Below are 27980 nucleotides of genomic sequence, written 5' to 3' on the forward strand. Positions count from 1 at the left end.
GTGGCTCAGTTGGTTAAGCGACTGCCTTCGGCTCAGGTCATGATCCTGGAGTCCCTGGATCGAGTCCCGCATCGGGCTCCCTGCTCGGCAGGGAGTCTGCTTCTCCCTCTGACCCTCCCAACCCTCCTCCCTCTCATGTGCTCTCTCTCTCAGTCTCTCTCTCTCAAATAAATAAATAAAATCTTTAAAAAAAAAAAAAAAAGAAATAAAAGTACATGGTTTCTGAAGGCATAAACCATGCCAAGGGTTTAACCAGTTGTTTGTTGTTGTTGTTTGTTTACAAAAGGAAGCCTATTGACACATCCTACTGCTAGAGTTAATCTGCAGATTTAGAAATCTGGATTAATGGGACACAGCAGTTTAAGAACACCTCTTAAAACTGCATCATCAATATGGCACTGTGTAATATTCAGGTATCAATTTCAGAGTGTTTTCACTCTTCAAATTTTCTGAGTTAGTTGCTTTGTGCAACACCATAAAATGCTAAGTAGGCATGAGAATATGAACACATAATCACATGGAGCCAGGAGACCGGTCGTGATGCACATGAGATCTTGAAGCCATAGTTTTGCTGAGTTGCTGAAAGGGAAAGGTGTGCTCCACCTAATGGATCAACCGTGCAGGGTAAAGTGCATGAGCTTAACATGCTACTACCCAGCCATATGTTCACTGGCTTTACAAGCTGTTGGGACCATAATCAGCCACTGGGCTCAAAGAGCCCTCTCATGAGGAGTCCTAGAAACAACCAATGCAGCTGTTAAGGGTCTCAGAGTCTGTTTTAATGACAAAGCAGTTCCTGGTTCTGGAAAATGCCTTCTACACAATAGGGCAGGCAGGATCCATTTGCTCCAACACACAGGAGGGGACTAAAGTCATGTAAGACCCAGAGCCTGAGGACAGTCTCTTTATTGGTTTAGGTTTATTTTTATTTGGTGTATGTTGCCCAACAATCCCATGATTGAATCATATTTCCTATTTACTATAATAAATCCGTATCAGTTCCAGTTCTGTCTTGGTTGTGTTGACATTAAGGCACTAAAAAGCTGATAAACATGCTGAGATAACAGTTGTTGGCCCAATAAAATGCCACACTGTCTTGTAAAGCTGTTCATTGTGCTTTTACCACTCATAATATTTTTGCAGATTTGCCCACTGAGCCATTCAACAAATACTAAAGCACTTTCTATAGGAAAGCAAACTGGTGTCATGTCATCTCAGAAGTGGCTTAAAAAGTAAGACAACTAGGGGCACCTGGGTTGCTCAGACAATTGAGCATCCGACTCTTCATTCTGGCTCAGGTCATGAGATCGAGCCTCGTGTCGGGCTCTGTGCTGGGTGTGAAGCCTGCTTGACATTCTCTCTCTCCCTCTCCCTCTGCCCCCACCCCCCTTGCTGGCATGCTCTCTCAAAAAAAAAAAAAAAAAAGTAAGAAACCTAAACCAAGAAATTATAGCCAAATGGCTATGAGGTTATTTCAAGTGTGGAAAAGATTCATAATCCAAAATTCCAACTACCACTTTAAGATTACCAGGTCCCTTAGTAATCTTTTTTTTAAGGTTTTATTTTTATTTATTTGACAGAGAGAGAGCACAAGCAGGGGGAGCGGCAGAGGGAGAGGGAGAAGCAGGCTTCCCGCTGAGCAGGGAGCCCGATGCGGGGCTCGATCCCAGGACCCTGGGATCATGACCTGAGCCGAAGGCAGACGCTTAACCGACTGAGCCACCCAGGTGCCCCTCTCTTAGTAATGTTAAGCAATGATGCATTAAATTGTTTTTCTTATTTGCTAAATAAACAGGAAAGAATGCATAAAGAGTGTTTATAGTGAGTTAGGCACAGCCCAAAATACAACTGAATTCTGATGCTGAGAAAGTTATTAGAAGAAACATCCTCTAGTGAAATCTCAGGAATTAATACAGAGTAGCTACTATAAGAAGATATTTGGGTTTTGTTTGTTTGTTTGTTTTTAAAGATTTTATTTATTTATTTGACAGAGAGAGACACAGCAAGAGAGGGAACACAAGCAGGGGGAGTGGGAGAGGGAGAAGCAGGTTTCCCGCCGAGCAGGGAGCCCGATGCGGGGCTCGACCCCAGGACCCTGGGATCATGACCTGAGCTGAAGGCAGACGCCTAACGACTGAGCCACCCAGGCACCCCAAAGATATTTGTTTTTTAAAAAGCAATTTTATGACTTTAACCTACATGCAATATTGTGACTGGGCTGGGCTAGCAAAAATATTACCCCTCAAGTGATATGCTTTAGTAAATAGAAAATAAGTATTTATAATCAGGTTCTTAGTAGTTTAATCATTCCTCCCATAAATCTGTTTATAAGCCTAACAACACATTTGTTTGTGCTGGAGGAGAGAGGGTGAGAAGTCTAGCCCCATGTCCAAGTTATTCCATTTCAAACTAGTGGCTTCTGTATCAATAATTCCAAGTTCTTCAACAAATATAACAACATACAACAAAAACAAGTTCCTGTGTGTATGGTGAACTGCGCTCACTTAGACTGGAGAAAGAAGGGGTGTGCTCGTGAGGAAGGAGGTTGTGGAGAAGGCCAACAGAGAAAAGAGAGGGAAGAAGTAGAAAGTGGAGAATAAGAGGGAAATTATATATTTGCAGTTACAGGTCGTCAGGAAAATAATTTAAAGCCAGTGTTACAGTGAAGTGTCAAAGAGTGACCCACCACAGCTATTGACCTCCTTTCTCCCACTCCCCCTGCTTGTGTCCCCTCTCTTGCTGTGTCTCCCTCTGTCAAATAAATAAAATCTTTAAAAATAAAAAATAAAAAAATAAAACTGGGATCATACAGGAGCGCCTGGGTGGCTCAGTTGACTAAGCGTCTGTCTTTGGCTCAGGTCGTGATCCCGGGGTCCTGGGATTGAGCCCCGAACTGGGCTCCCTGCTCAGCGGGGAGTCTGCTTCTCCCTCTCCCTCTGCTTCTCCCCACATGCCCCACCCCCGGTTGGGCTCTCTCATCCTCTCAAATAAATAAAATCTTTAAAAATAAAGAAATAAAACTGGGATCATAACAACAGGTGGACTTTTGTGTCTACTTCTTGCATTTAACATGTTTTCAAGGTTCGTCCATGTTGTAGCAACGTTGTCAGCCCTTCATACCTCTTTACAGCTGAATACGCCATTGTATGGATATACCACAATTTGTTTATCCATTCATCAGTTGATAGATATTTGGGTTGTTTCCATCTTTTCGTTATTATGAATAATGCTGTAATGAACATTGGTGTACAAGTACCTGAGTCCCTGTTTTCAATTCTTTTGGGTACAGAATTACTGGGCCTAATGGTAATCTTATGTCTAACTTTTGAGAATGTGCCCAACTGTGTTCCAAAAGGGCTACATCATTTTACAACCTCTCCTGCAATGTACAAGTTCCAATTTCTTCACATCCTCACCAACTCCTGTTACTGTCTGGCTTTCTTTTTGATATGCTGGGCTTTTTACCTGGGAAAATCATTTCTCTACCACATCAGTGGTGCCTGCTCATCTTTGTGTTATACCTTTTCATTCTAGCATTTTTGAAAACTTAATAGACTTCGTTTCTTATTGATTTTTTAAAGACTTTATTTATTTGAGAGAGAGAGCACGAGCAGTGGGGGGAGGAGCAGAGAGAGGAGAAGCAGACTCTCCGCTGAGCAAGAAGCCTGATGTGGAGCTTGATCCCAGGACCCTGAGATCATGACCCGAGCCGAAGGCAGACGCTTAACCGAATGACCACCCCAGGCGCCCCAAAAGACTTTGTTTTTTAGAACAGTTTTAAGTTTACACACAAATTGAGCTGAAAGTACAAAGAGTTTGTCTTATTTTGTTTTTTGACCAAAAGGTTATTTTTTTTTAAGATTTTATTTATTTGACAGAGAGAGACACAGCGAGAGAAGGAACACAAGCGGGGGGAGAGGGAGAGGGAGAAGCAGGCTTCCTGCAGAGCAGAGAGCCCGATGCAGGGCTCGATCCCAGCCCCCTGGGATCATGACCTGAGCTGAAGGCAGATGCTCATCGACTGAGCCACCCAGGCGCCCTGATAAAAAGGTTTTCATCCAAAGTCCTTAGTCCCTTTAAAGACTGTTTCCTTGGGCGCCTGGGTGGCTCAGTCGGTTAAGCGACTGCCTTCGGCTCAGGTCATGATCCTGGAGGCCCAGGATCGAGTCCCGCATCGGGATCCCTGCTCGGCAGGGAGTCTGCTTCTCCCTCTGACCCTCCTCCCTCTCGTGCTCTCTGTCTCTCATTCTCTCTCTCGCAAATAAATAAATAAAATCTTTAAAAAAAAAATAAATAAAATAAAGACTGTTTCCTTGTACTCACGGACTCTGAAAGATTTCCCTTATCAATCTCCCTTCAAAAGACACTGGTGGGTCTATTTCATACCGTTACGTCCCTAAAAAGTTATTTTTCAATCAAAAATTGCAATTCATATATACAATGGGGAGCTATTACTTAAGGGAACTCTATGGTGAATATTTTTGTGAAACACTGAATTCTTCATACACGTAAAATAATTCCCTTCAAATGTTCTGTGGTAAGAGACGCTTACTTACTCTCTGAGGCGCTCTTACTGTAGTAGCCTATTTCACTATAGAAATGGGTTAGTCCCTAGTGTTCAATCAAAATACTCTCTTCATCATATTGGTTATCTGAGGGGCTACTGTATTAATCCATGGCTAAGAATAGGATAGGATAACACACCTAAAATAAAAATAACAAGTCAAATTCTTTAATTTGAATTACCTACCCATGATTATGGCTACTATAAAGGTATCAATCTTTAAAGCTTTGGTAATTTGGATAAAGATATCATCAGCTTCAAACTCTTTTTCTTCAAATTTTATATTGAAAATAATTGGCCCTTCCTGCCCTTTTACTCTGTTTCTACCATTAAAATATTGGGTTTTTTAATACTTCAGACTGATTTTTAGTCATCACCAGTGTCCTCTGCGATGTCCTCCCCAAACTGTTTTATGCTGGACTGGCCCAGGCTCAGTTCTTGGACCTCTTCTCTTGCTACTGACACTCCCTTGGTGATCTCCTTATCATGGCTTTAAGCACCATCTATATGCTGATGATTTCCAAATGTACATCCCTGGCCCATGCCTCTCCCCTGAACTCCACACTTCCACATCTCACTGCCTACTCTACATCTGTATTAAAATCTAGTGGGTACATCAAACTTAACATGTACAAAACAAAACTAGTACTTTCCTGACCAAAAACAAAATCAACCTGTGCCTTCCAGAGCCTTCTCCATCTCTATGGCAATACTGCCCTTCTAGAGACTTGGGCCTTGGAGTAATCCTTACCACTGCTTACTTTCTCTCTTACAACCCACATCCTATGCCCTAGCGGGTTATTATTCACTCTTCTCCAAAATATATGAATTTCAACCACTTCTCAAAGCCTCCACTGCGGCTACCTTCATCCAAGCCATCATCACTTCTTGCTTGAATCATTAGACTCCACGTAGACTCTCACCTCAGAGCCTTTGCATTTGCTTTAACCCTAGAATGGCTCCTTTTCTCACCCCCATAGACTTATATTTGGCTTTCTCGGTATGTGACCTTACCCCAATATTCCCCCTCCCCTGCTTTATTTTTCTGTAAATGACTTATCACCATCCAGTAAACTATATATTTTACTCATTAATCTTTTTGTTATATCTCCCTTCTGTACACAGTAAGCTCAAGGAGGCAGGGACATTTGTTTAATGATTGAACAGATAATCAATTAAAAAGATTAGGTGTATCAGGGCACCTGGCTGGCTCAGTGGGTTAAGTATCCAACTCTTGATCTCAGCTAAGGTTTTGATCTCAGGGTCATGAGTTCAAGCCCTGCGTTGGGCTCCACACTGGAGATGGAGCCTACTTTATTATATAACAATAACAATAATAAATAAAAGATTAGGTGCATCTCCCTCCCCAAGCACCTCTATTTATCCTTAATAACCTATTCTTTATCATTCCATCCTTATCTAGTAATTCAAAACTTAATTTCATTCCATTTAAATCCCACAGTATTTGTTTAATCTTTGCCATGTTTTAGGCATTTTATCAGCTCTTTGGATACAGATAAATTCATTTTTTCATTTAACAAATATTTACTGAGTATATGTGCTAGGCATGGAGAACACAGCAGTAAACAAAATCAACAGAATCCCTATTTTTATGGAGCTTACGGACTAATGGGAGATATTGATATTAATCAAATAATCACACAAATAATAGTATGTAGTTATAAATATGTGGTATAAGAATTATAATGAGGGGCGCCTGGGTGGCTCAGTCGTTAAGCATCTACCTTCAGCTCAGGTCATGATCCCAGGGTCCTGGGACCAAGTCCCGCATCAGGCTCCCTGCTCAGCGGAAGCCTGCTTCTCCCTCTCCCACTCCCCTTGCTTGTGTTCCCTCTCTTGCTGTGTCTCTCTGTCAAATAAATAAAATCTTTAAAAAAAAAAAAAAGAATTATAATGAAGAAAGTTAGATTGGTAGAGAGAAAATCAATGTAAGGTTTTCCCAAAGGAATAACATTTAAGCTGAGGTGAATAGAATGCCAATTTCCAATATATATAAACCCTTTAAGAAACTACCTTCCAGTCTATACCCTTGTGAAAAAATGACTTCCTTTTTGCTAATCTATTCAGGAATGAGTAGGGTATCTGACTAGTGTAGTAGTCTTAAAAAGCATATGTACACAATGGAATATTATTCAGCCATCAAAAAGAATGAAATCTTGCCATTTGCAACAACATGGATGGAGCTAGAGAGTATAGTGCCAAGCAAAATAAGTCCGTCAGAGAAACACAAACACCATACAATTCCACTCATATGTGGAATTTAAGAAACTAAACAAATGAACAAAGGAAAAAACAAAGAGACAAACCGGGCGCCTGGGTGGCTCAGTTGGTTAAGTGACTGCCTTCGGCTCAGGTCATGATCCTGGAGTCCTGGGATCGAGTCCCACATCGGGCTCCCTGCTCAGCAAGGGGTCTGCTTCTCCCTCTGCCCTCTTCCCTCTCGTGCTGTCTCTCATTCTCTCTCTCTCAAATAAATAAATAAAATCTTTAAAAAAAAAAAAAAAGAAAGAGACAAACCAAGGAACAGACTCTTAACTATAGAGAACAAACTGATGGTTACCAGAGGGGAGGTGGGGGGATGGGTGGACTAGGTGACGAGGAGTAAGAGTACACTCATCATATGAGTAATGAGTAATGTATAGAATTACTGAATCACTATATTGTACACCCGAAACTAATATAACACTATATGTTCACTATCCTGAAATTAAAGTTGAAAACTTTAAAAAACTTTTTAAAGTGACAACTGATAAGAAAAAAAACAATGAGATACCACTGCACACCTAAAAGAATGGTCAAAATCCAAAACACTGACACCACCAAAAGCTGGCAAGGATGTGGAGAAAGAGCAATTCTTGTTCATTGTTGGTGGGAATGCAAAATAGTACAGCTACTATTGGAAGACAGTTTGGCAGTTTCTTACAAAACTAAACATACTCTTACAATACCATCCAGCAATTGTACTTCTTGGTATTTACCCAAATGAGTTGAAATTTGTGTCCACACGAAAACTTGCACGTATTTATTTATAGCAGCTTTATTCATAAATGCCAAAACTTGGAAGCAACCAAGACATGCGTTAGTAGGTAAATGGATAAATACACTGTGGTACATCCAAAAGAAAAGAAAAAGTAAGTGAGCTATCAAGCCATGAAAAGACATGGCATGAAAAGACAAGAACTTAAGTACATATTACTAAGTAAAAAAGCCAATCTGAAAAGGCTACATACCACTGTCTAACACTCTGGAAAAGGCAAAAATATAGAGATAATAAAAGGATCAGTGGACTGCAGGGGTTAGGGGAGAGGGAAGGATAAATGGGCAGAGCACAGAGGATTTTTTGGGCAGTGAAACGATTCTGTATACTATAACAATGGATACATGTCACACATCAAAACCCACAGAATGCATAACCCTAAAAGTGAATCCTAATGTAGATAATGGTTTTGGGGTGATAATAATATGCCATTGTAGATTCACTAACTATAACAAATGAATCACTCTGGTGATGAATTTCAAAGTAGGGTTAGGGGTACACAGGAAATCTCTGTACCTTCCACACAATTTTGCTGTGAACCTGAAACTTCTTTTAAAAATAAGGTCTATTTGGGGCGCCGGGTGGCTCAGTCAATTGGGCCACTGCCTTCGGCTCAGGTTATGATCCCAGGTCCTGGGATCGAGCCCCGCATTGGGCTCCCTGCTCATCAGGAAGCCTGTTTCTCCCTCTCCTTTTGTCTGCTGCTCCCCCTGCTTGTGCATGCTCTCTGTCAAATAAATAAATAAAATATTTTTAAAAAATAAAGTATATTAAAATTAATTTTAAAAAGATAGTACTTTAAACTGATAGTTAAGAAAGCACTGTGGAGTGGTAGAATGAGACAGAGAAGAAATCTGAGAACTATGCGCTAGTCTCAAATCTGCCACAATCCAGTTATGTGACTTAGGGCAAATTGTCTTCGTTTTTGTGGACCGTATTTTATCTACCTGTACATAAAAAGGAGTAGATTTCAGTGGGTCTTAACCTTTTTTGGGTTGCTCCCCTCCAGGCTACCCTCCACAACAGGGTTATCTTCCTAAAATTAAAAGCTGGTTATATTATTCCCCTATTTTTAACTTCCTTTGCCTACCCCCCACTCCAGGATAAGAAAGTCAAACTCTTTCCTAGTGCATATAAAGATCCCTCATAATTTGACCCTTTTGGTCACAGTATTCTTATTTCATTTCATTCCAGCCCACAGTTCTGTACAAGTGCTTCCCAAAGTGTAGTCCAAGGACCACCTGTGTCAAGTATCCGTGATGAAAGCAAATGCCTTTGCCCCAGATAAGGTTAGGAGGGCAATGGAATGTAAGAATCTACATTTTCACAAGATCTCCAGGAGATTCTGCCTCACACAGTATTTGAAAACCACTGCCCTACATTTTAGCTACTGAACTTTCCCCTATTTCCCTGCCTGGAATGTCCTTCCCTGCCTTATCCATATGGTAACATCTGCTATTTACCTCAAATGTCATCTCTGCTATGAAGCCTTTGGCCAATCCCCTAGGTAACTGGCTGTTCCCTTCTCCGTGCTTCTAGCACTTTGTTCATCTTTCACATAGTACTTAGTACCTACTATAATTATCTACTTACATATCTCTTTCTCCTCCTATAATGTGAGCTTGAAAACAGAGACTCTCTCTTAACTTACTTTTATATTCCCAGCATCTAGGACATAATAGACACACAATAAATGTTTGTTGAACAAATCAATGAATGGATAAAGATGAAGAGCTAAACTATTCATTCCACAAATACTTTTTAATTTTTTTAATTTAAATTCAATTAATTAACATACAGTACATCACCAGTTTCAGAGGCAGAGTTCAGCGATCCATCAGTCTTATATAATACCCAGTGCTCACCACACCACGCACCCTCCCCAATGTCCACCACCCAGCTATCCCATCCAGCAACCCACCCCTCCCTCCAGTAACCCTCCCCTCCAGCAACCCTGTGTTTCCTGTGATTTTTTTAAATTTTTAAAAATTTTTATTTTATTTTAAATTCAGTTAGCCAACATATAGTACATCATTAGTTTCAGATGTCATGCTCAATAATTTATCAGTTGCATGTAACACCCATCATATCATGTGCCCTCCTTAATGTCTATCACCCAATCACCCCAGCCCCCCAGCCCCCTTCCCTCCAGCAACCCTCAGTTTGTTTCCTAGAGTTAAGAGCCTCTCATGGTTTGTCTCCCTCTCTGATGACTTCCCATTCAGTTTTCCCTCCCTTACCCTATGATCCTCTGCAATGTTTCTTATATTCCACATATGAGTGTTTCCTATGATTAAGAGTCTCTTATGGTTTGTCTCCCTCTCTGATTTCATCTTGTTTTATTTTTCCCTCCCTTCCCCTATGATCCTCTGTTTTGTTTCTTAAATTCCACATGAGTGAGAGCATATGATACTTGTCTTTCTCTGATTGACTTATTTCGCTTAGCGTAATACCAACACCCTCTAGTTCCATCCACAAATATCTGAGTGCCTACAATGTGCTAGGCACTTTTCTAGTACAAGAAAGTAGCCAAAACTTTTTGCCTATAAGACAATTAGAACCCTGGACACAAGGTTCTATTTTAAGCCTCTTTTTACATTTAATCTGTAGAAACTTCCAAATGAGCCACTTGTTTGGTTATTCATGCTTAGGAAAGAACCATTTACCAGATGTTTACAAGTAAGTAGCATTATGACGACGAGTGGCAGTGGGAAAACACAATGCACTTTGTCTATTCCCATAAATGTGCTTTAAGAGTCCAGACTCAATTTCATAGTAACCTTTATCACTTTCTGGAGAATGTAACTTAAATAGCTGGCAAAAGAGAAAGCAGTAAATGAAAACAAAGCCAAAGTGATTCTGCCAATAAATACTTTAATGAGAACCGAGGTCTGAAACATACATAGCAGTAACTGCCCTGGCCTATGCCTTCTGCTCTAGCCCAAGTCTGGGGCTAACCAACTACATTTAACCAACATTTGAAAAGAAGGCCATGTTGAATGTCATCCATCAGTATCCATCTTCATAGAAGATACCAATCTGGGGCCAGAGTCTCAATGTTAACACTTCCTCTCAGGGAAAAAGTTAACATGGTAACACAAACACATGAACAATTTTGAACCATCCTATAGTTCTTCCATCAGGAGGCTCCTGGGAGACCAGTGGTTCAGTAAACACAACTTTGTCAAAATACATTAGAACACAGAAAAAGGGAAAAGAGTAGAAAGGTTGGCAGGGCTTGGCTCACATATAATTCAGTCCTTAGATCTGAAGCCTCTTGAGCTGCTCGTATGTAATAAAAAACTGAAGAGTAAGTCATGGAAGATCACTGGATTGATAGTGAAAACCTAACCAAGTTCTAAAATTGTGTACTGCATTCTCTTACATTGAGGTATTTAGTCTGGGCTCTTCTGAGTTGCACTTGCGTAAGTCTTTTTAAAAACAATACCTGGCAAGTCAAGCATGTGCTGAGTGCCCACCATGTCCCCATTATGATTTGGCATGTAGTAATAAAAACAGATTAAAACTAACATACTTATCGTCTTCAGGGGCAAACAGGACACACACAGACACACGCACACACAGACACACCCACCACCACCACCTCCACCCCGAAGAATATTAATGACAACATATAATTCCATGCTAAGAGTAACTGTTACAGACTTTAGGTGATTAGATCAATCCCAAGGAGGGAGAAGAGATACTATCTCCATCAACCTATAGTCTCCGCAAGGGCAAGGAATTATTTTTCAACCCTGCAATACTCAACACTATACACATAAACTACACACAATATCCAATTCATCTCTCTACACAGAGGAGGCACTCAAACACGGCTAAAGAAAGGAAATCCACCCATGAGGAAACAGCCCTACTTGGCCTGGATTCCTTTGCTCTAAGAGTGTTTTCTGTCTTATTATTTCCCATTACTTTGGTCCTATAGTTAGGAGTAGGAAATATGGACCACCTCAGCATGTACTTTCCTAGGGCAAATCCCAACAGGGTTTCCAAAAACTTCATAACCCCTTCCAGATTTGGTTGTACTTGTTCTGTTTTAAAGAGGAAATTTTGGTATATCTTTTCTGCTGCCTTCAGTTTGTACTAGACTCCAGCTGAAAGTCATTTCTCTATTAGTTCCATCCTCAATGGTCACAATTAGAATGCTTCAGTTTCTCACTTGCCTAAAGGTGTCAATAATCAAATTTTCCTTCCCATAATCTAGAATTACCTGGGAGCTTGAAGCATCTGATTTCATTCTCATATTCTAAAAGGATACAATGATGTTCCAGGGTCCAAGTCGAAGCCAGTTTGGCCAAAATCCTTTATAGAGTGCAAAAAATCCCTCATGTTTCCACATCTGAGGGACATAATAAAAAACAGAGTGATTTCCCCTTACTATTTATAACTGACAATAACTTTTATTTTAGTACTCCTTTTCCATGTCCCTCTCCAACAACTTATGGCTCCATGAATGCTGTTTTTCTAAAGACATACATTTTGAATTCATATGTACTCTGAATCTACCTACTCATTCAACAAATATTTAAGCACCTTCTATATGCAAGGTACTCTTTCTTGATGTTTACTATACTCTTCTCTAGTTTACTATTATTACTATTATAGTAATATTATTAGTAGTAATATTACTATTATAGTAAACCAGAGAAGTACCTGTGGCAGCCAGCCTCCAAGATGACCCCAATGAAAGCCACCGCCAGTTATTCATACCCTTGTGTAACCCCTCCCACAACATCCAAGGAGAGGTCTGTGTCACCAAGAGAATACAGCAGTACTCTGTCACCTCCACGTTATGTTGTAAAAGATGTTTTATATCTAAAAGGCTTTTGCTTCTTTTTCTCTCTTGAATTGTTCACAGTAGAGAAAGCCAGCTGTCCTGTCATGAGGAGAGGCCCAAATGGTGAGAAAATAAGGCTTCCTGCCAAAAGCCATGTAAGTGATCTTTGAAGCAGATATCCCAGCTCCAGCCAAGCCTTCAGATGGCTGCAGCCCTAGCTTGACATCTGACTACAATCTCATGAGAGAATCTAGGCTGAAATCATGGAGCTAGGTTGCTTCTCAATTCCTGACCCACGGAACAGCGAGATAATGTTTGTTGTTTTAAGGCACCGAGTTTTGGAGTGATTGGTTATACAGGAAGAGAGAACTTATACAGCTCCTCCCCTCATGGAGTGCATACTCCAGCAGAGCTGATAAACAAATACACAGATTGATATATATTATATTCAGAAATGACAAATTCTAGTAGGAAAACGGAAGTAGGGTAAGGGAATAGGGAGGTGGGTAAGTCACTATCCTTCTGTTTCATCAGAAACGTGGACTACCTCATGCAAATGCTTTCAGGATTACATGAGGAACAATGTGAATTGCTTTGAGTTTAGGTTTCCTGTTTTATACAGTGGGAGCCCTACACACACCCACTGAGTGGTTATTAAAATTAAATGACAAATTATGCATACCAAAGGTCGTAAACTGATGGTGTGTGAATTCAGCCAACAGAAACAGTTCCTATTTAGTGGACGGACTGTTTTAAAATATCTATTAAGTAACTCCTGTATGTTAGGCACTGGGTCATTGAAAATGTTATTCTGCCCTTCCACTGGTAAAGTAAAATCCACCACTATACTAAAAAATGGATATATTTGGATAAGACAATAATATGAGAATCCAAACTTATAAATGTCCCCTATCCCATCCTATAGATTAGAATACTCAAGATAATTATCATAACCACTTTTTTCGAGCCAACAGTAACAGAATAAGGGCACTTTTTATACAAACAGAGTGGTAATATGCTTCCCCCCAATGGATTACCAGCCAATGTTGAAGGTCTCAGACCAAAATTAATGTTGGAAAATTGTGAAATTCAGCCAAAATAAAGCCCAGATGCAGATAACCTAGAGTTAGACTGCTAAAATGGCAAGGGACCTTAGAGATACAATCCAATATAATAAATACAGTTAATTTATGTATTAAATCATAGTGTCACTTTCCTGCCTGATGCTCTCCAATGGCTTCCCTGTGGATTTCATTCTAATTGCATATTTTCTTCGATGACCTGCAGGATCCTACATGATTCAGCCTCTGCCAGTCTCTCCAGTTTCATTTCCTGCTACTCTCTCCTTCATTTACCACACTCAGCCACACCAGCCTTCTTTTTAACCCTTGAACATATCCAGTTCATTCCCAACTCAGGGCCTCTGTACCTGTTCCTTCTTTATGAAATGTTTTTCTCTCAGATTTTCATGTGGCCACCTTCTTCTCATCATTCAGACCTCTGCTCAAATGTCACCTCCTCACAGCATTTTCCTGGCTAGCCTAGCCGAAGTATTTCCCTACCATCATTACCAAGTCACCTGTTTCATGCTCTGTTAATGTCTTCATAGCATTTACTTCTACCTAAAATTATATTATTTTTTGTGTTTATTGTCTGTCTCCCCCAACTAGAATGTGGTCCCCAGGACAACAGGGACTATGTTTATCTTGTTCACCATTATAACCCCACCACCTAACACTGTCTGCCACAAGAAAGTTGCCAATAAATACCTAATGAATATTTGTTGAGTAAATGAACATACAAACACAGTGAGGATCTCTAACACTCCCATGAGCCATATGAATCTTTAAAGAGCCCCAAAACAGTGACCAACTCCTTTAGAACATTAGGACTGGGAGGCCCACTTTTGGGCTTCAGGCAGTTGTGTGAAAACAAACAAGAACTTCTGTAGATAACAGAGACAACAGACTACTTCGTAAAGTTATGCACCCATTCAATAAATAATTTCTGTGGATAAAGTGATTAAGATGCACATAGCCCTGCCTTCATGGAATTTACATGTCTAGGGGGACAGTCTAGGGGGACAGACGGACATTAAAAGCAATTACAATAAAATGTAACAAGTGTAAATAAATGTGATATAATCATACAATGGAATATTATCCAGCCATAAAAAGAAAAACACAATGATACACACTACAACATGAATGAACCTTAAAACATTATGGTAAGTGAAAGGAGCCAGTCAAAAGGGTCACATATCCTATGATTCCATTTATATGAGATATCCAGAATAGGCAAATCTACAGAGACAGGAAGTAGATTAGTGGTATTTTAGGACTGGGAGGGAGGGAGGGAAAAGGGGGGTGATAACTAAAGGGTACAAGGTTTCTTTTTGAATTCATGAAAATGTTCTAAAATCAACTGTGGTGATAATGGTCACACATACCTGTGAATATACCAAAAACCACTTTGTATAGGTAATTTTATGATATGTAAATTAGTTCTCAAAAAAGATGTCTTAAAAAATATAATAAATGTTGACAGAGCAAGTACAAGAAACTATGTACACATAACCTAGTTCAACAGTCAGGGAAGGTCTTTATGAAAAAGTAATGAGATCTGAAGAATGAATAGGAGCTAGCCAAGTGAAAAGGATATTTAGGCTAGTGTGGGGGCATCTAACAAAGTATGTGGCATGGATGAAAATTTGGGAATGAAAGAAAGTCTACCAGAACTTGTACAGTCCATCTGGAATGTAGAATAAAGGTAGCAGCAATAAAGCTGTAGAAGGAAAAAAGGGCCAAATCATATAGAGCCTTCAGTCAATGAGAGGCCATTCAAAGGTTTTAAGATAGAGGTGACAGGATAAGATTTGCTGCTGTTTGTTTCTAATGTCAGGATGAATGCATTAACTCCATTCACTAGTGCTCTGGGACTCTTACTGATGAAAAAAATAAAGCATGATGTGATTATATATAATGACAATATAGAGCAGTCATTATAAAGAATTTCAACAGCAAATAAGTGAATGAATGAGTAAATATAAGTAAAGATTACTGCCAATATGAAAATATGTTTCTGCCAATACAACACAACATGGTGGTTATATAAACTTTGGAATCAGAATCTGGTTTAAGTCCCAGATCTGCCACTTATTAAGTGTGTAATCTTGGGTAAATACTTAGCCACTCTGACCTGAGTTCCCTTTTTTATAAAAATGGAAAACATATCTATTCCATAGGGTTACTGTGAGTTAAAGGATATACCACAGTGTGTGGCACATAATAAGCATTCACTAAATGCTACCTATTACTCTATTATTGTGCCTTCTATCTCCTCTTAACCAACCTTCTTGAAAGAGCATTTTACACTTGTCTACTTACCCTTGATTCCTATGTGTTTATCTGTCTCTATTACACGTGTCATGAAGGCTGAAACTTTTTGTTCACCCAACTAGAACAGCACCTGGCACTTAAGACTTAAACATTTTTGGGGGCGCCTGGGTGGCTCAGTCATTAAGTGTCTGCCTTCGGCTCAGGTCATGATCCCAGGGTCCTGGGATCGAGCCCCGCATCAGGCTCCCTGCTCGGCCGGGAGCCTGCTTCTCCTTCTCCCACTGCCCCTGCTTGTGTTCCCTCTCTAGCTGTCTCTCTCTCTCTGTCAAATAAATAAATAATTAAAAAAAGACTTAAACATTTTTGTATTCAATGAATAATTAAACACACTCCTCAATGCAATCTAGCTTTTGCAAACACCAACCCAGCAAACCTCCTCTAGAGCATATTAAATCCAACAGATATTTTGTAGGTCTTATACGGGATCTCTCTATTCCAGTTGGCATTAAATAAGTACTCTTCTTGAAACTCATTACTCCCTTGGCTTCCATGACTCAAGTTTCCTCATATCTTTTGACTGTTATCTTTTGGTTTCTTTCCTAGGTTCCCCACCTGCCAAGCCCTTAGCAATCGGTATTCCCCAGAGTTATTTCCTTGGCCCTACCTTTGTCCCTACACCAATTGTCACGTGGAAGGATAAGCATGTCAGAAATATTAAGGAGAGGCTTTTACCAAACTCTACTCCCCAGAGTCTGAGAATCACTCACTCTGAATCACTATTAATGGAAGGAGCTCATAATACTCTAGTGTGCTAGAAAGGCAAAAAAAGATGGGAATTCCTCTACCTTTTCTCCTTGGTCTTCCCCTCCACAGTTAGGTAACACCTGTACACTACTGATTCCCCAGGCTCCTATCTATACCCCCAAACTCTCCCCCCGAGTTAAGACTAAGATATCCAAATAGATCCACTGGGTGTTCCTCATGCACTTCAAACTAAGTGTCCAAAACTGTACTGTCTCCCAAAAAACCTGCTCCTCTTCCTGTGATGCCTGTCAGTGAGTATCACCACATGGTCACCAAAACAAAAAAACCAGGAAGATATCTCTGACACCTCCTTTCTCCCACACCTCTCCACACCCAGTCAATCGAATCCTATTGACTTTATCAACTAAATTATTCTCAACTTTATCCCACCTTCTGTATCCCCACTACAATGCTCAAGTTCAGGCTTCATTGCCTCTAACTTAGATTACTATAAAAGCCCTCTAATCAGCTTCCCTATCTCTAAGTCAGTGTTTCTCAAAGTGTAGTACCCAGATTAGCAGCATCAATATTGCCTGAGAACTGTTAGAAATGCAAATTCTCAGGTCCTACTCCAGACCTACTGAATCAGAATCTGGTGATGGGGCCTCTGGTGACAGGGCCCAACCAGCCATCTGCATTTTAATAAGCCCTCCAGGTAATTAGGTTCCATGTTAATGTCTTAAGAACCACTGCTCCAGGCTTATCCCCTTAAATTAATGACTTTCAACCTTAGGTGAACATTGCAATCACCTGAGGAGTTTTAAAAATACTTTCAACCTGGGTCCTACCCCCAGAAGTTCTGAGTTCACTGGTCTAAAAGGTAGACACAGGAGCTGTGAAAAGTTCCCCAGGTGATTCCAATCGTGCATCAAAGACTGAGAACCACTATCTCAGATCCAGGCTCTACAAAGCCAAAGTGACCTAAAATACAAATCTGACTTGATTAAAATCTTTCAACAGCTCCTCATCAAGTAAAAAGAAAAAAGCCCAAGCACCTCAGCATGGCATTCAATATCCTTTATAACTTAATTAACCCTTAGCCATCAACATGAGAAAAGCACTATAGTATAGAGCTTGAAAATGTTGGTTTGAAGCCAAATGGTCTGAGCTGAAATCCCACTAGCTGTGAAACCTTGGTCAGGTTAGTGCTTCAGGATCTACCTCATGGGATAATGACGAGGATTAAGTGAATGAATATATGTAAGTCTCATTAGGACAGTTTCTGATACACAGTAAAGCATTCAATGGACGTGAGTTACTATTATTCAAGATGCCTATCCTAAACTTCCAAATTAGACTAAAATTCCCTCCCATAGGTCCCTGAGTTTATCACTTACCAAGCTGTGTTAGTTGTTTGCACACCTGCAGTATACTCTAATTTCTCTGTATCTACAAAATGGTGCCTCGTAGATAATAAATGGTTGTTAAACTAAACTGATAGCAGCAGAGAAACCATATGGAAATGTCATATTTTAGCCGCAAATTTGCTTTTTGTAGAAGGATGATCACTAGTGATTACATCATACATTTATGATATTCAGCTTCCTACAAATATAAGAGCAGAAACTTTTCAAAGGCAAAGTCTGAACAACAGCACAATACTAAACTGAAATTGAGTACTGGATTTTCTACTACAGGGTCTCCGTCTTGTCTGAAGCAGGCAAATGTGGGATATGTTAAGTCCCTTCTATCAATAATTCTACATGGTACTATCAATAAAAGTATCCTGCAGTCTCAAGCATTCAAATTGGAATAATAATATTAAGGACCAATGTGTATCAGCAGATTGCCAAAGAGATAGCTTTTCTACCTGGGAATTACTCTGAGAGGCTATTAAATATATACATCATGATTCTTCCATCTTCAAAATGATACATAGCAACTAAGAATAAGGACTGAATGTCTGAGATATCAAAGAAAATTAAAAATGTAAAACAAGTCTACAGTGTGTATACCTTTAAAATACCATCCAAAGTACCCTTGTAGAGGTCCACATGTCCCACGATTGCCCTCTGGTTCATCATGCGAGTTCGAACCACATCAACTGGATTGGAAGCCAGAGCCCCAGCCAAGCCACATGTAAAGCTGGAACTAAAGGTGAAAACTTTTAGACTGCCTCACTTCCAACCGTGACTAAACAGAAATTAAGCCAAACATAAATGCATAAATGTACAGTGAGTCAGACTCATCAGATAAAATCTGGCTCTTGCCCTTTCATTACAATCTAAAGAGAAATATTTTCTAAAGAAACATCACTCAAAAGTTATCTCCATGGGATGTCTGGCTGGCTCAGTCAGTAAAGTATGCAACTCTTGATCTCTGGGTAGTAAGTTTGAGCCCCATATTTACTTGAAAAGAAAATCTTAAAAAAAAGTTAGGGGCACCTGGGTGGCTCAATTGGTTGAGCTTCTGACTCTTGGTTTCAGCTCAGGTCATGACCTCATGGGTTGTGGAATCAAGCCCCTTGGGCTCCGTGCACAGCAGGGAGTCTGCTTGGTGATTCTCTCTCTGCCCTCCCCCCACTCACTCATTTTCTCTCTCTAGAATGAATAGATAAATCTTTTTTAAAAAAATTTATCCCCTTCACTTTTTAATCCAAAACTCAGCCTTTTGGGGGGGGGGAGCAATTTTTAAGTCTAGCAAGATCCCTAAGCAGAAAGTATCACAAGTCATCTATTAGTTATATAAAGTTTTCATACCACAGCATCATATACCAAATGCATTTGAGCAGTAAAGTGTCATAAAAGTTGTAAGATGAAGAGAATGTAAATTGAGATTAGCAACAGTTTTCAGCCCAAAACTGTGGTTTTGTTTCACAGGCCCTATAAATTTTCACTTTTTTCTCATTCTCATTGAGAAAAGTTTGCTTTCTGATCCAAAATTAACCAGAGCAAATAACAGATAAGTTTAGATACAGAGGCTGTGTATGAACAAATTCAAATCCTACAGACATCTGATAAGCTATTGTAATAGACACTGCTACCAAGTACCAAAGTACCCATAGCATCTGGGATCTCTGTACAAGTACTGGAAGGCTCGAAGTTCTGGTGATAAGAAAGACAGGGGTATTTAGACCACCTGTACCCATTATTGATTCTATATAAGGACTTCAGTGAAAGATGCTTTTTGTGCTCAAAATAATGGAAATACGGAACAAGTACAACCTATCACACTTACACAAAGTGAGTTAAAATTGTGTCTCCCATCACCCCTGACAATATTAAGTGCTTCTTTGTAATATCATAGACCGGTAGCTCCACGCCCACAACGATGGCAGCCCGCTGAGCAGTTGGGACGACACCCTGCAAAACATAAGTGGTATTACACACCAAAGAAATACACAAGTAGTAACATAAGTCTAAAAGTGAACAAAATAGGTTGGAAGTTACAAAGTGACATAAAAATCCAAGTCTGAAGTACAGAGGTCATCCTTTCAAATCAGTGGCTAAGAGTGGAACACTTATAAATCCCAATTCACTTACTGTACTAAAAATAAAATCATTGGTATGACACCAAAAGCACAAGTGACAAAAGAAACAAAAATAAAATGGACTTCATCACAATTAAACATTTTTGTGATTCAAAGGGTATCACCAAGAAAGTGAAAAGACAGCCCACATAATGGGAGGAAATACTTGCAAATCATATATCTGATAAGGGGCTAGTAGCCAGAATGTATAAAGAACTCTTACAAAACAACAATAAAAAGACAAACCACCCAATTTAAAAATGGGCAAAATATCTGAATAAACATGTCCTCAAAGAAGATACACAAATGGACAATAAGCATTAAGAAAATATGTTCAACATCATCAGTCATTAGAAAAGACAAATCAAAATCACAATGACATACTACTACACACCAGTAGGATGGCTATAATAATAATAATAAAAAGTATTGGTGACGATGTGGAGAAACTGAAACCCTTATACACTGCTGGTGGGAATGTAACATGGGGGGCAGCCACTGTGGAAAATACTTTGGGAATTCCTCAAGGAGTTAAATACAGAATTACTATATGACTTAGCAATTTCACACCAATTAATTATTATTCAGCTATAAAAAGAAGTACTGATAAATGCTAAAACACAGATGAAACTTGAAAACAGTATGCTAAATGAAAGAAGCCAGTCACAAATGCCATATATTTTATGATTCCATTTATATGAAATGCCAGAATTGGCAAATCTAGAGAAACAGAAAGTAGATTAGTGGTTGTCTAGGGCTGGGAAGGTTGGGAGACATGGAAGTGATTGTTGATGGATAGGGGGTTTCTTTTAGTGGTGATGAAAATGTTCTAAACTTACACATTGGTGATGGTTACACAAGTCTGTAAATAAACTAAAAACCATTAAATTACACACTTCAAGGGGCACCTGGGTGGCTTAGTCAGTTGAGTGTCCAACTCTTGATTTCAGCTCAGGTCATGACCTCAGGGCCATGAAATCAAGCCCTGCGTCCGGCTCCCTGCTCAGCGGGGAGTCTGCTTAGGATTCTCTCTCCCTCATCCTCTGCTCACGTGCCCACATGTACTCTTCTCTGTCTCTTGCATGCACGCACACACTCACTCTCCAAAATAAATAAATAAATCTTTTAAAATTACACACTTCAAGATGGTGATTTTTACGGTATGCAAATTATCTCAATAAAGATGTTATTAAAAAAAATAAAACCATGAAGCAAAAGTCAGTGGAGAGAGGAGAGCTTCCAAGTTTAATTTACAGAATTTTAGGATATGCAGAAAAGACACACCAGGATGACAGCAAAGGTATAATGCAGCCAGGGAGAAGGAAAGGCAAAGCAGTCCTCCTGTGGATGCTATCAGCATTTCACTCACTAGCAGAATACCCCTATCACAAATCATGTTACAACACAGGGCTGCTAGAACTTTAAAAGTCACATTTTTGAAGAATATTAATGACACAAGAAAATGCTGGTAACATTAAAGAAGGCAAGACATAGCATTATTCTAACTTTGGGGAAAAGGATATTATGCACAAACACCAAATTTTTATAAAGGATTAGAAGAAAATATACCAAAATATTTTTCTTTATCTGGAATTAGGGTAACAAATTAATTTTTATTTTTATGCCTTTCTTATATTTTAAAAAATTCACAATGAATGTTTAACTTTTATAACTCTGTTTAAATGTTATTTAAAATTGAAAACACACCATGGGAACAACTGCTTTCTTGGATACCTGTTATATTAAAGTGCTCAATCATCTATAAATTGCCAAACTCAATTTATAAAATGGAAATGATATAGCTGTGCTATCACTAGGAGATGTCTGATTCTGCTGATCAGGCTGGCTGGCCCAACAGTGCCTTTCTCTCTGACCTTTCCACCTGCTCAACTGTGTTAGAAGATGATCTGCACAGAAGACAACCTTGCTGAATAGTAAGGCCCCAAACAGGAGCCCATGGGCCGAATTCAGGCCACAGAAATGTTGTGTGTGGCCTACACAGTATTTCTAGAAGGATGAATTACCTGTCAACATATAAAAAACAGGATACTTCACACAGGAATGAAGATCTCCAGCTTCTCTTGAAAGCCCAGAAAATTTGGCCACACTGGATTCCCATCATGCATGACAGCAATGAACAGGGCAGGTGATCTCCAGTTCACCAGAGTCCCCATCACTCTCTACAGTCTCTCCAACTCTGATATAAGTACCAGTTACACTTTGTTACTGCACTTGTGCTGTTATTTCTTACAATGGAGTTAGAAAATAAAATGTTTCCAGTACCCACCCATGTGAAAATCAAAGCAGAAAAATAAAACACTAACAAAGAAGACCATGTGTTTGAAGAAAAATGCAAACCTATTTCCTTGTTGAAATGAAAAAATATTCCTGTATTTTAACATGCAAATGATACATGTCTGTGTCAAAAGAACACATAACACAATGTACTTCACTTCTTTATCTTACATGCCTGGATGATGTGAGCAGCCTGGATCATAAAAGTAGCTATGCTCTGTTCCTCAAAATATTAAACACAGAATTACCATATGATCCAGCAATCCCACTTCTGGGCATATACACAAAAGAACTAAAATCAGAGTCTTGAAGAGATACTTGCACACCCATATTCAGAGTAGCATAATTCACAAGAGCCAAGATACAGAAACAATCTACATGCCCATTAACAGATGAAGGGATAAATAAAATGTGGCATATACATACAATGGAAGATCATTCAGCCTTAAAAAAGGAAGGACATGTGACAACATGAATGAACCTGGAGGACATTATGCTAAGTAAAATAAACCAGTAACAAAAACACAAATACTGTATGATTCCACTTACATGAGGTACCCAGAAAAGCCAAATTCATAGAGACAGATAGGAGGATGGTCGCCAGGGGCTAGGGGCAGGGGGAAATGGGGAGGAGTTGTTTAATGGGTATGGAGTTCCAATTTTACAAGATGAAAAGAGTTCCAGAGACTGGCTGAACAACAACGTAAATGTACTTAACACTACTGAACTATATACTTAAAAATGGTTAAGATGGTAAGTTTTATGTTATATGTATTTTACCACAATTAAAATTTTTAATTAAAAATAAAGTAGCTATTTTCCCCTGACAAAATCTCCCTGCTGTGTTTATTGCTCTTTGTCTTTCCCTTAGCATTAGTTTGTGAAAAATTTCTAGTTAGGCCCATTTTCTGGTTTTAAATTAATCAAGAAAGTGCACCCTGTTATCAAAAAGCAAACCTCACGGATCATTAATGGATGCTAAGACCATTAGGTGAAAGGTTATTAAATAACAGGATATATGCATATTGCTAGAATGTCATCCTACAGATTACTTGCTAATTACAAAGTGAGAAAACTTAAATCTTTTACGATGGTGAGATCTGGTGGACACTGTCTTACCAAGTAATCAAATTCAGCATCATTAATTGTGGGACAACCTAACATGTGCTTCATGCTGTGATGCAATATGAAATATACAGTGTCACCTATGAAGTTCTCACACCAAAATGTTTAATATGAATCTAATCAAGCCAACAGACCTAACTTCCAGTTTGCAGGAAATACAGGGGAAACATTCTGTAAGAAAATTGGCCTGGTCTCATCAATAAAGGAAATTTGAATATAAACTAGATGTTACGTATTAGGGACTTGTTAATTTTCTTAGGTGTGATAATGATATTGTTATTATGTATTACTATGTAGGAAAATGTCCTTATTCCTAGGAGATGCATAATGAACTATTTAGGAGAGTACCAGGATGTCTGCAACTTCCTTTCAAATAGTTTAACAAAAAAAGAAACACAAAAAACAAAGAATGTGTGTGTGTTTATCTGTGTATACACATACACACAGATAAAGCAAATATAGCCAGACTATAACAGTCATTTAATCTGGGTATATTCTGTTCTTTTCAACGTTTCTGTATGTTTGAAAATTTTTATAGGAAGTTGGGGGAAAATATAAAGGAAGAAAAAAACAAAGCTCTCTTCTTTAAGAGCTTATTAATGGATTTCCCATTCTACTCTCTCTGCATATTCTACTAGTAGTCTTACTTAGTATTACAATATTAAGTGATTAAAATAAGATAAAAAGTTATAGGAACAACAATAAAAAAGGAGTATAGATAAAAAACTGGAAGATAATATGATAAAAAGTTAACAGTGATTATCTCTAGCTACTGAGACTACTGGGTTTTTTCTCTTCTATAGATCTCAAAATTTTATAGTACAATTTTTACTCTCTATAAGGTTAAAAAAGTTGTTTTAGGTAAACTGAGACTATCATAAACATATACTGCTGTGTTAGTACAAAACTAGCAAAAATATATATTGAAGAACTAAATTCACTGTCAATTTGAGCAAACCAAATGACTACCTCAAATAATATAATAACCTTCTCTCACACAACCCCCAAACATTAAGCAGAAATAAAGACAACTGGTAAGTTTTGGTCCTTTCATAGGTGATAAGAAGTTTCTTACCTTATCTTCTGGGTTACCAAGAATCTTAAACAGTGTAAGATGACAATTCATAATTATAGGGCTCTATATAAAAAGTATTCTTTGCAAAGTATAGGAAATGGGCATAAAATAATACCAGGAAAAGAGTACTCACCCTCCACAGACCCCTGGTACCTTCCTGTTGGTATATATCAATGAAGCTGCCGATCATGCTGCCCTGGAACAAACTCCCCTGGGCCTGCATTCGAATCTAAAATAAGAAGATTCTTACTCTCTGTTTTAACAGAGACCAAAATGAGATGTTTTACTTATTCAAAATAAAGAGAACAGTATTTAGGAATTATCAGAACTATTAGCCTGCTATGATGATGAAATTAATGACAAACTATATATTTTAAAAATGTAATTTGTGTCAAAGTATATTTTATAAAAATTATTTTCATGAGCCTCACATCCCTTATACTAAGTCCATCAATTCTGGAGTTGAAAGAAAATTTGCAGGAAAGAGAGAACAAGTACTCAATGAGGGTAGAAAATAATTCATTTAAAATGTGATCAGTTTAGTAAAAAACTAGAAACAATCTGCAGGTCTAAAAGCAAAAACAAAGGACTGGTTGCATAAATTATGATATGTCCATTTAATGGAATACTATGCAGCCATCAAATTTTGTTGTAGAGTATCTGTTCACATTGGAAAATGTCAACAATTAACTGCTACATAGAAAAAGCATGTTGCAGAGCAGTATGCATGGTATGTCATTTTTATTAAAAACATGTAAACTAATGGATGCCTAGCTGACTCAGTTGGTAGAGCATGAGACTTTTTTTATACATTTATTTTTTTAAGATTTATTTATTTGAGAGAGAGTGTGCATATGTGCATGAGCGGGGGTAGGAGGAGAGGGAGAGAGAGCAAGAATTTCAAGCAGACTTCCTGTTGAGTGCAGAGCCTGATACATACGGGGCTTCATCCCACCACCCTGAGATCACGACCTGAGCATAAATCAAGAGTCGGATGCTTAACCGACTGAGCCACCCAGGCGCTCTGAGCATGCAACTCTTTATCTCAGGGTTGTGAGTTCAGCCCCAGGTTGGGTATAGAGATTACTTAAAAATAAAATCTTTAGGGCGCCTGGGTGGCTCAGTTGGTTAAGCGACTGCCTTCAGCTCAGGTCATGATCCTGGAGTCCCTGGATCGAGTCCCACATCGGGCTCCCTGCTCTGCAGGGAGTCTGCTTCTCCCTCTGACCCTCCCCCCTCTCATGTGCTCTCTCTCATTCTCTCTCTCTCTCAAATAAATGAATAAAATCTTTAAAAAATAAAATAAAATAAAATAAAATCTTTAGGGGCACCTGGGTGGCTCAGTCGGTTAAGCATCTGCCTTTGGCTCAGGTCATGATGCCAGGGTCCTGAGATCAAGCCCCACATCGGGCTCCCTGCTCAGGGAGCCTGCTTCTCCTTCTCCCTATGCTGTTCCCCCTGCTTGTGCTCTCTCTCTCAAATAAATAGATAAAATCTTTAAAAATAAATAAATAAAAAATAAAACCCTTAAAAAAAGATATAAACTTAAAAATAACTATGCACAGCAAAGAGACTGGATGAACATATACACACCCAAATGTAGACAGTGGTTTAAGTCTGAATGATAAGACAAGGGAGCATTTTCCTCTTTTGTGTTTTTCTCCTGCCTTCTACTTTTTTCTACACTGAACATGCATTCTTTATGTAATTACTAAAAGCAAAAAAAGGTTTTAAAATATAATTTCATGCTTACAAGACCTTAAATAGAATTCTATTTGTAAAAAGCATGATACTGTATTCTGCAAAGTAGCCTTTGAGAAGTGCAAGAAAGTAGAGCTAACATTAAAAAGCCCTGTGAAAGATTTGGTACAATTTCCCACTGACTGCACACTTAGAATCATAGTAGTCAGTCACTAAATATTAGTCGCCCAGATGTGGCCTGATTTTCATGACGTGCAACTCTAGGTTTCAATAAATGTCTCTGGGATATCATGGAACAGCATGTTTTTATGTGGAAAGTCAATTGCTACTAAGAGTTTTGAAATAAAAACCTAAACTCAATTAAATTGGAATAGAAACTGTCACAAAGACAAATGGGAACTACAAATATCCTATTCTAAGTAGGAGATTTCTTGAAGGAGGGGATTCCTGAGCAGGGCTGGGACTATGGTGAGGTAAGTGTGGCACTTTCCTCTAGCACAAAATGTAGGAGGGGGACTCAAAAAACCTCAGTAATCTAGACAAATAATAATGCAATATTTCAAAACATGAAAATTTATGCACAAAACCCACAATGAACCAAATATCAAAACTGTAGTTAACTAAAGACAGGATCCAGAGGGGTGAGATTCGGGTGAGGTGAGATGAATTATACAAAATATTGGTATTTTATTCATCATGAGTATTTTGCATTCATTTTAGTTTTTGAAAAATATTGCATAAAAGTGTTATTTCTCTTGATTACTGAATTTTTGGTGTCCCCTTCCATTTTGCATCCAGGGAATACCTCACTTATCCTAGTCCTGTCCCTGTTCCTGAGCAGCCTTGAAGGATAAATTCATGAAGAAAGGGGGAAAAGGCATTACAGTCAGAAAGACAGCTACATACACAAAGGCAAGGAAGTAACACAAAAGAAATCAGAGAAAAAGTTGTCCAAGGATATGTGAAAGGAGTGAACAGCTCAACTGTGATTATAGATCCTATATTGGTACTGTCACGGTCTAAGTTTGTGATTTTCCCCATTCCCAGCACCCTCAGCCCTACCTAGGTATAAGAAAGGAAAAGGGAGATTATAGCATTGGTCCATAGTTGTAATCGTACCAGGCAGGTCAGAGGGACAGGAACTTGAAGCAAATCACTTAGGTGATTAAATCGAGGATCCAGATGGATAAGAAAGGAAGCTTTAGGGAGTTAAGTATTGTTGTTCTTGAAAAGGTCAAGTGTAATTATATTGCAAATGTTCTGGACTTTTAGAATACAATCAATTCTCCTCATAAATACTTGCTCTGTAAACCTAAAGTGATATAAAAATTCTGTAGCTACATTACTCTCAGTTTAACCCAGAAAGATAATGTCATATCTTTTCTCCATCAACCATCACTGGTTTCTTTCAGGTGTGCTGTGTTTCAAGTCACTCTCTCAGTTCTCAAAATTCTCTGAATTGCAATAGATCTCTCTTTCACTAACCTAGTCACCTGTGGTTTCGAATAAATAAAGCATATGTCCTCTTTTTTCTCACATTTCCCCTAAAATAAATGACAAAAACTTAGGGACCCTCTCACACATTATAATCATATATTTACTGCTTTTAATTAATCATAAGTTTAAATAAGTTATTAACTATGCAGAAAATGTGTACCACTTTGAGATAAAATGAGTATTGATATTATTGTTTCATCCTGTTTTGATAAAATCTGAAAGAAATCAAAATTTGTTTAATTATTTATTTTATTTT

General features: G+C 38.7%; 1 protein-coding gene across 4 annotated transcripts in view; it reads right to left on the bottom strand.

Annotated features, from left to right (window-relative positions):
• Positions 1-10479: 10479 nt before the first annotated feature.
• The window catches only part of SLC25A14 (solute carrier family 25 member 14), a 31095-nt gene continuing 13594 nt past the window's right edge, over positions 10480-27980 (bottom strand). For all 4 annotated transcript variants that reach the window (XM_006735169.3, XM_031030083.2, XM_006735171.3 and 1 more), the window contains exons 7-11: positions 24660-24755; positions 19740-19864; positions 18518-18653; positions 11902-11982; positions 10480-10925 (exon numbers count right to left, since the gene is read on the bottom strand). In XM_006735169.3, coding sequence (XP_006735232.1) covers positions 10884-10925; positions 11902-11982; positions 18518-18653; positions 19740-19864; positions 24660-24755 — 480 coding nt within the window. In that variant the 3' untranslated portion in view covers positions 10480-10883. The remainder of the gene's footprint in view (positions 10926-11901; positions 11983-18517; positions 18654-19739; positions 19865-24659; positions 24756-27980) is intronic.

Source organism: Leptonychotes weddellii, chromosome X (assembly GCF_054177405.1).
Source record: "Leptonychotes weddellii isolate Sample4059 chromosome X, ASM5417740v2, whole genome shotgun sequence".
Classification (NCBI taxonomy): domain Eukaryota; kingdom Metazoa; phylum Chordata; class Mammalia; order Carnivora; family Phocidae; genus Leptonychotes; species Leptonychotes weddellii.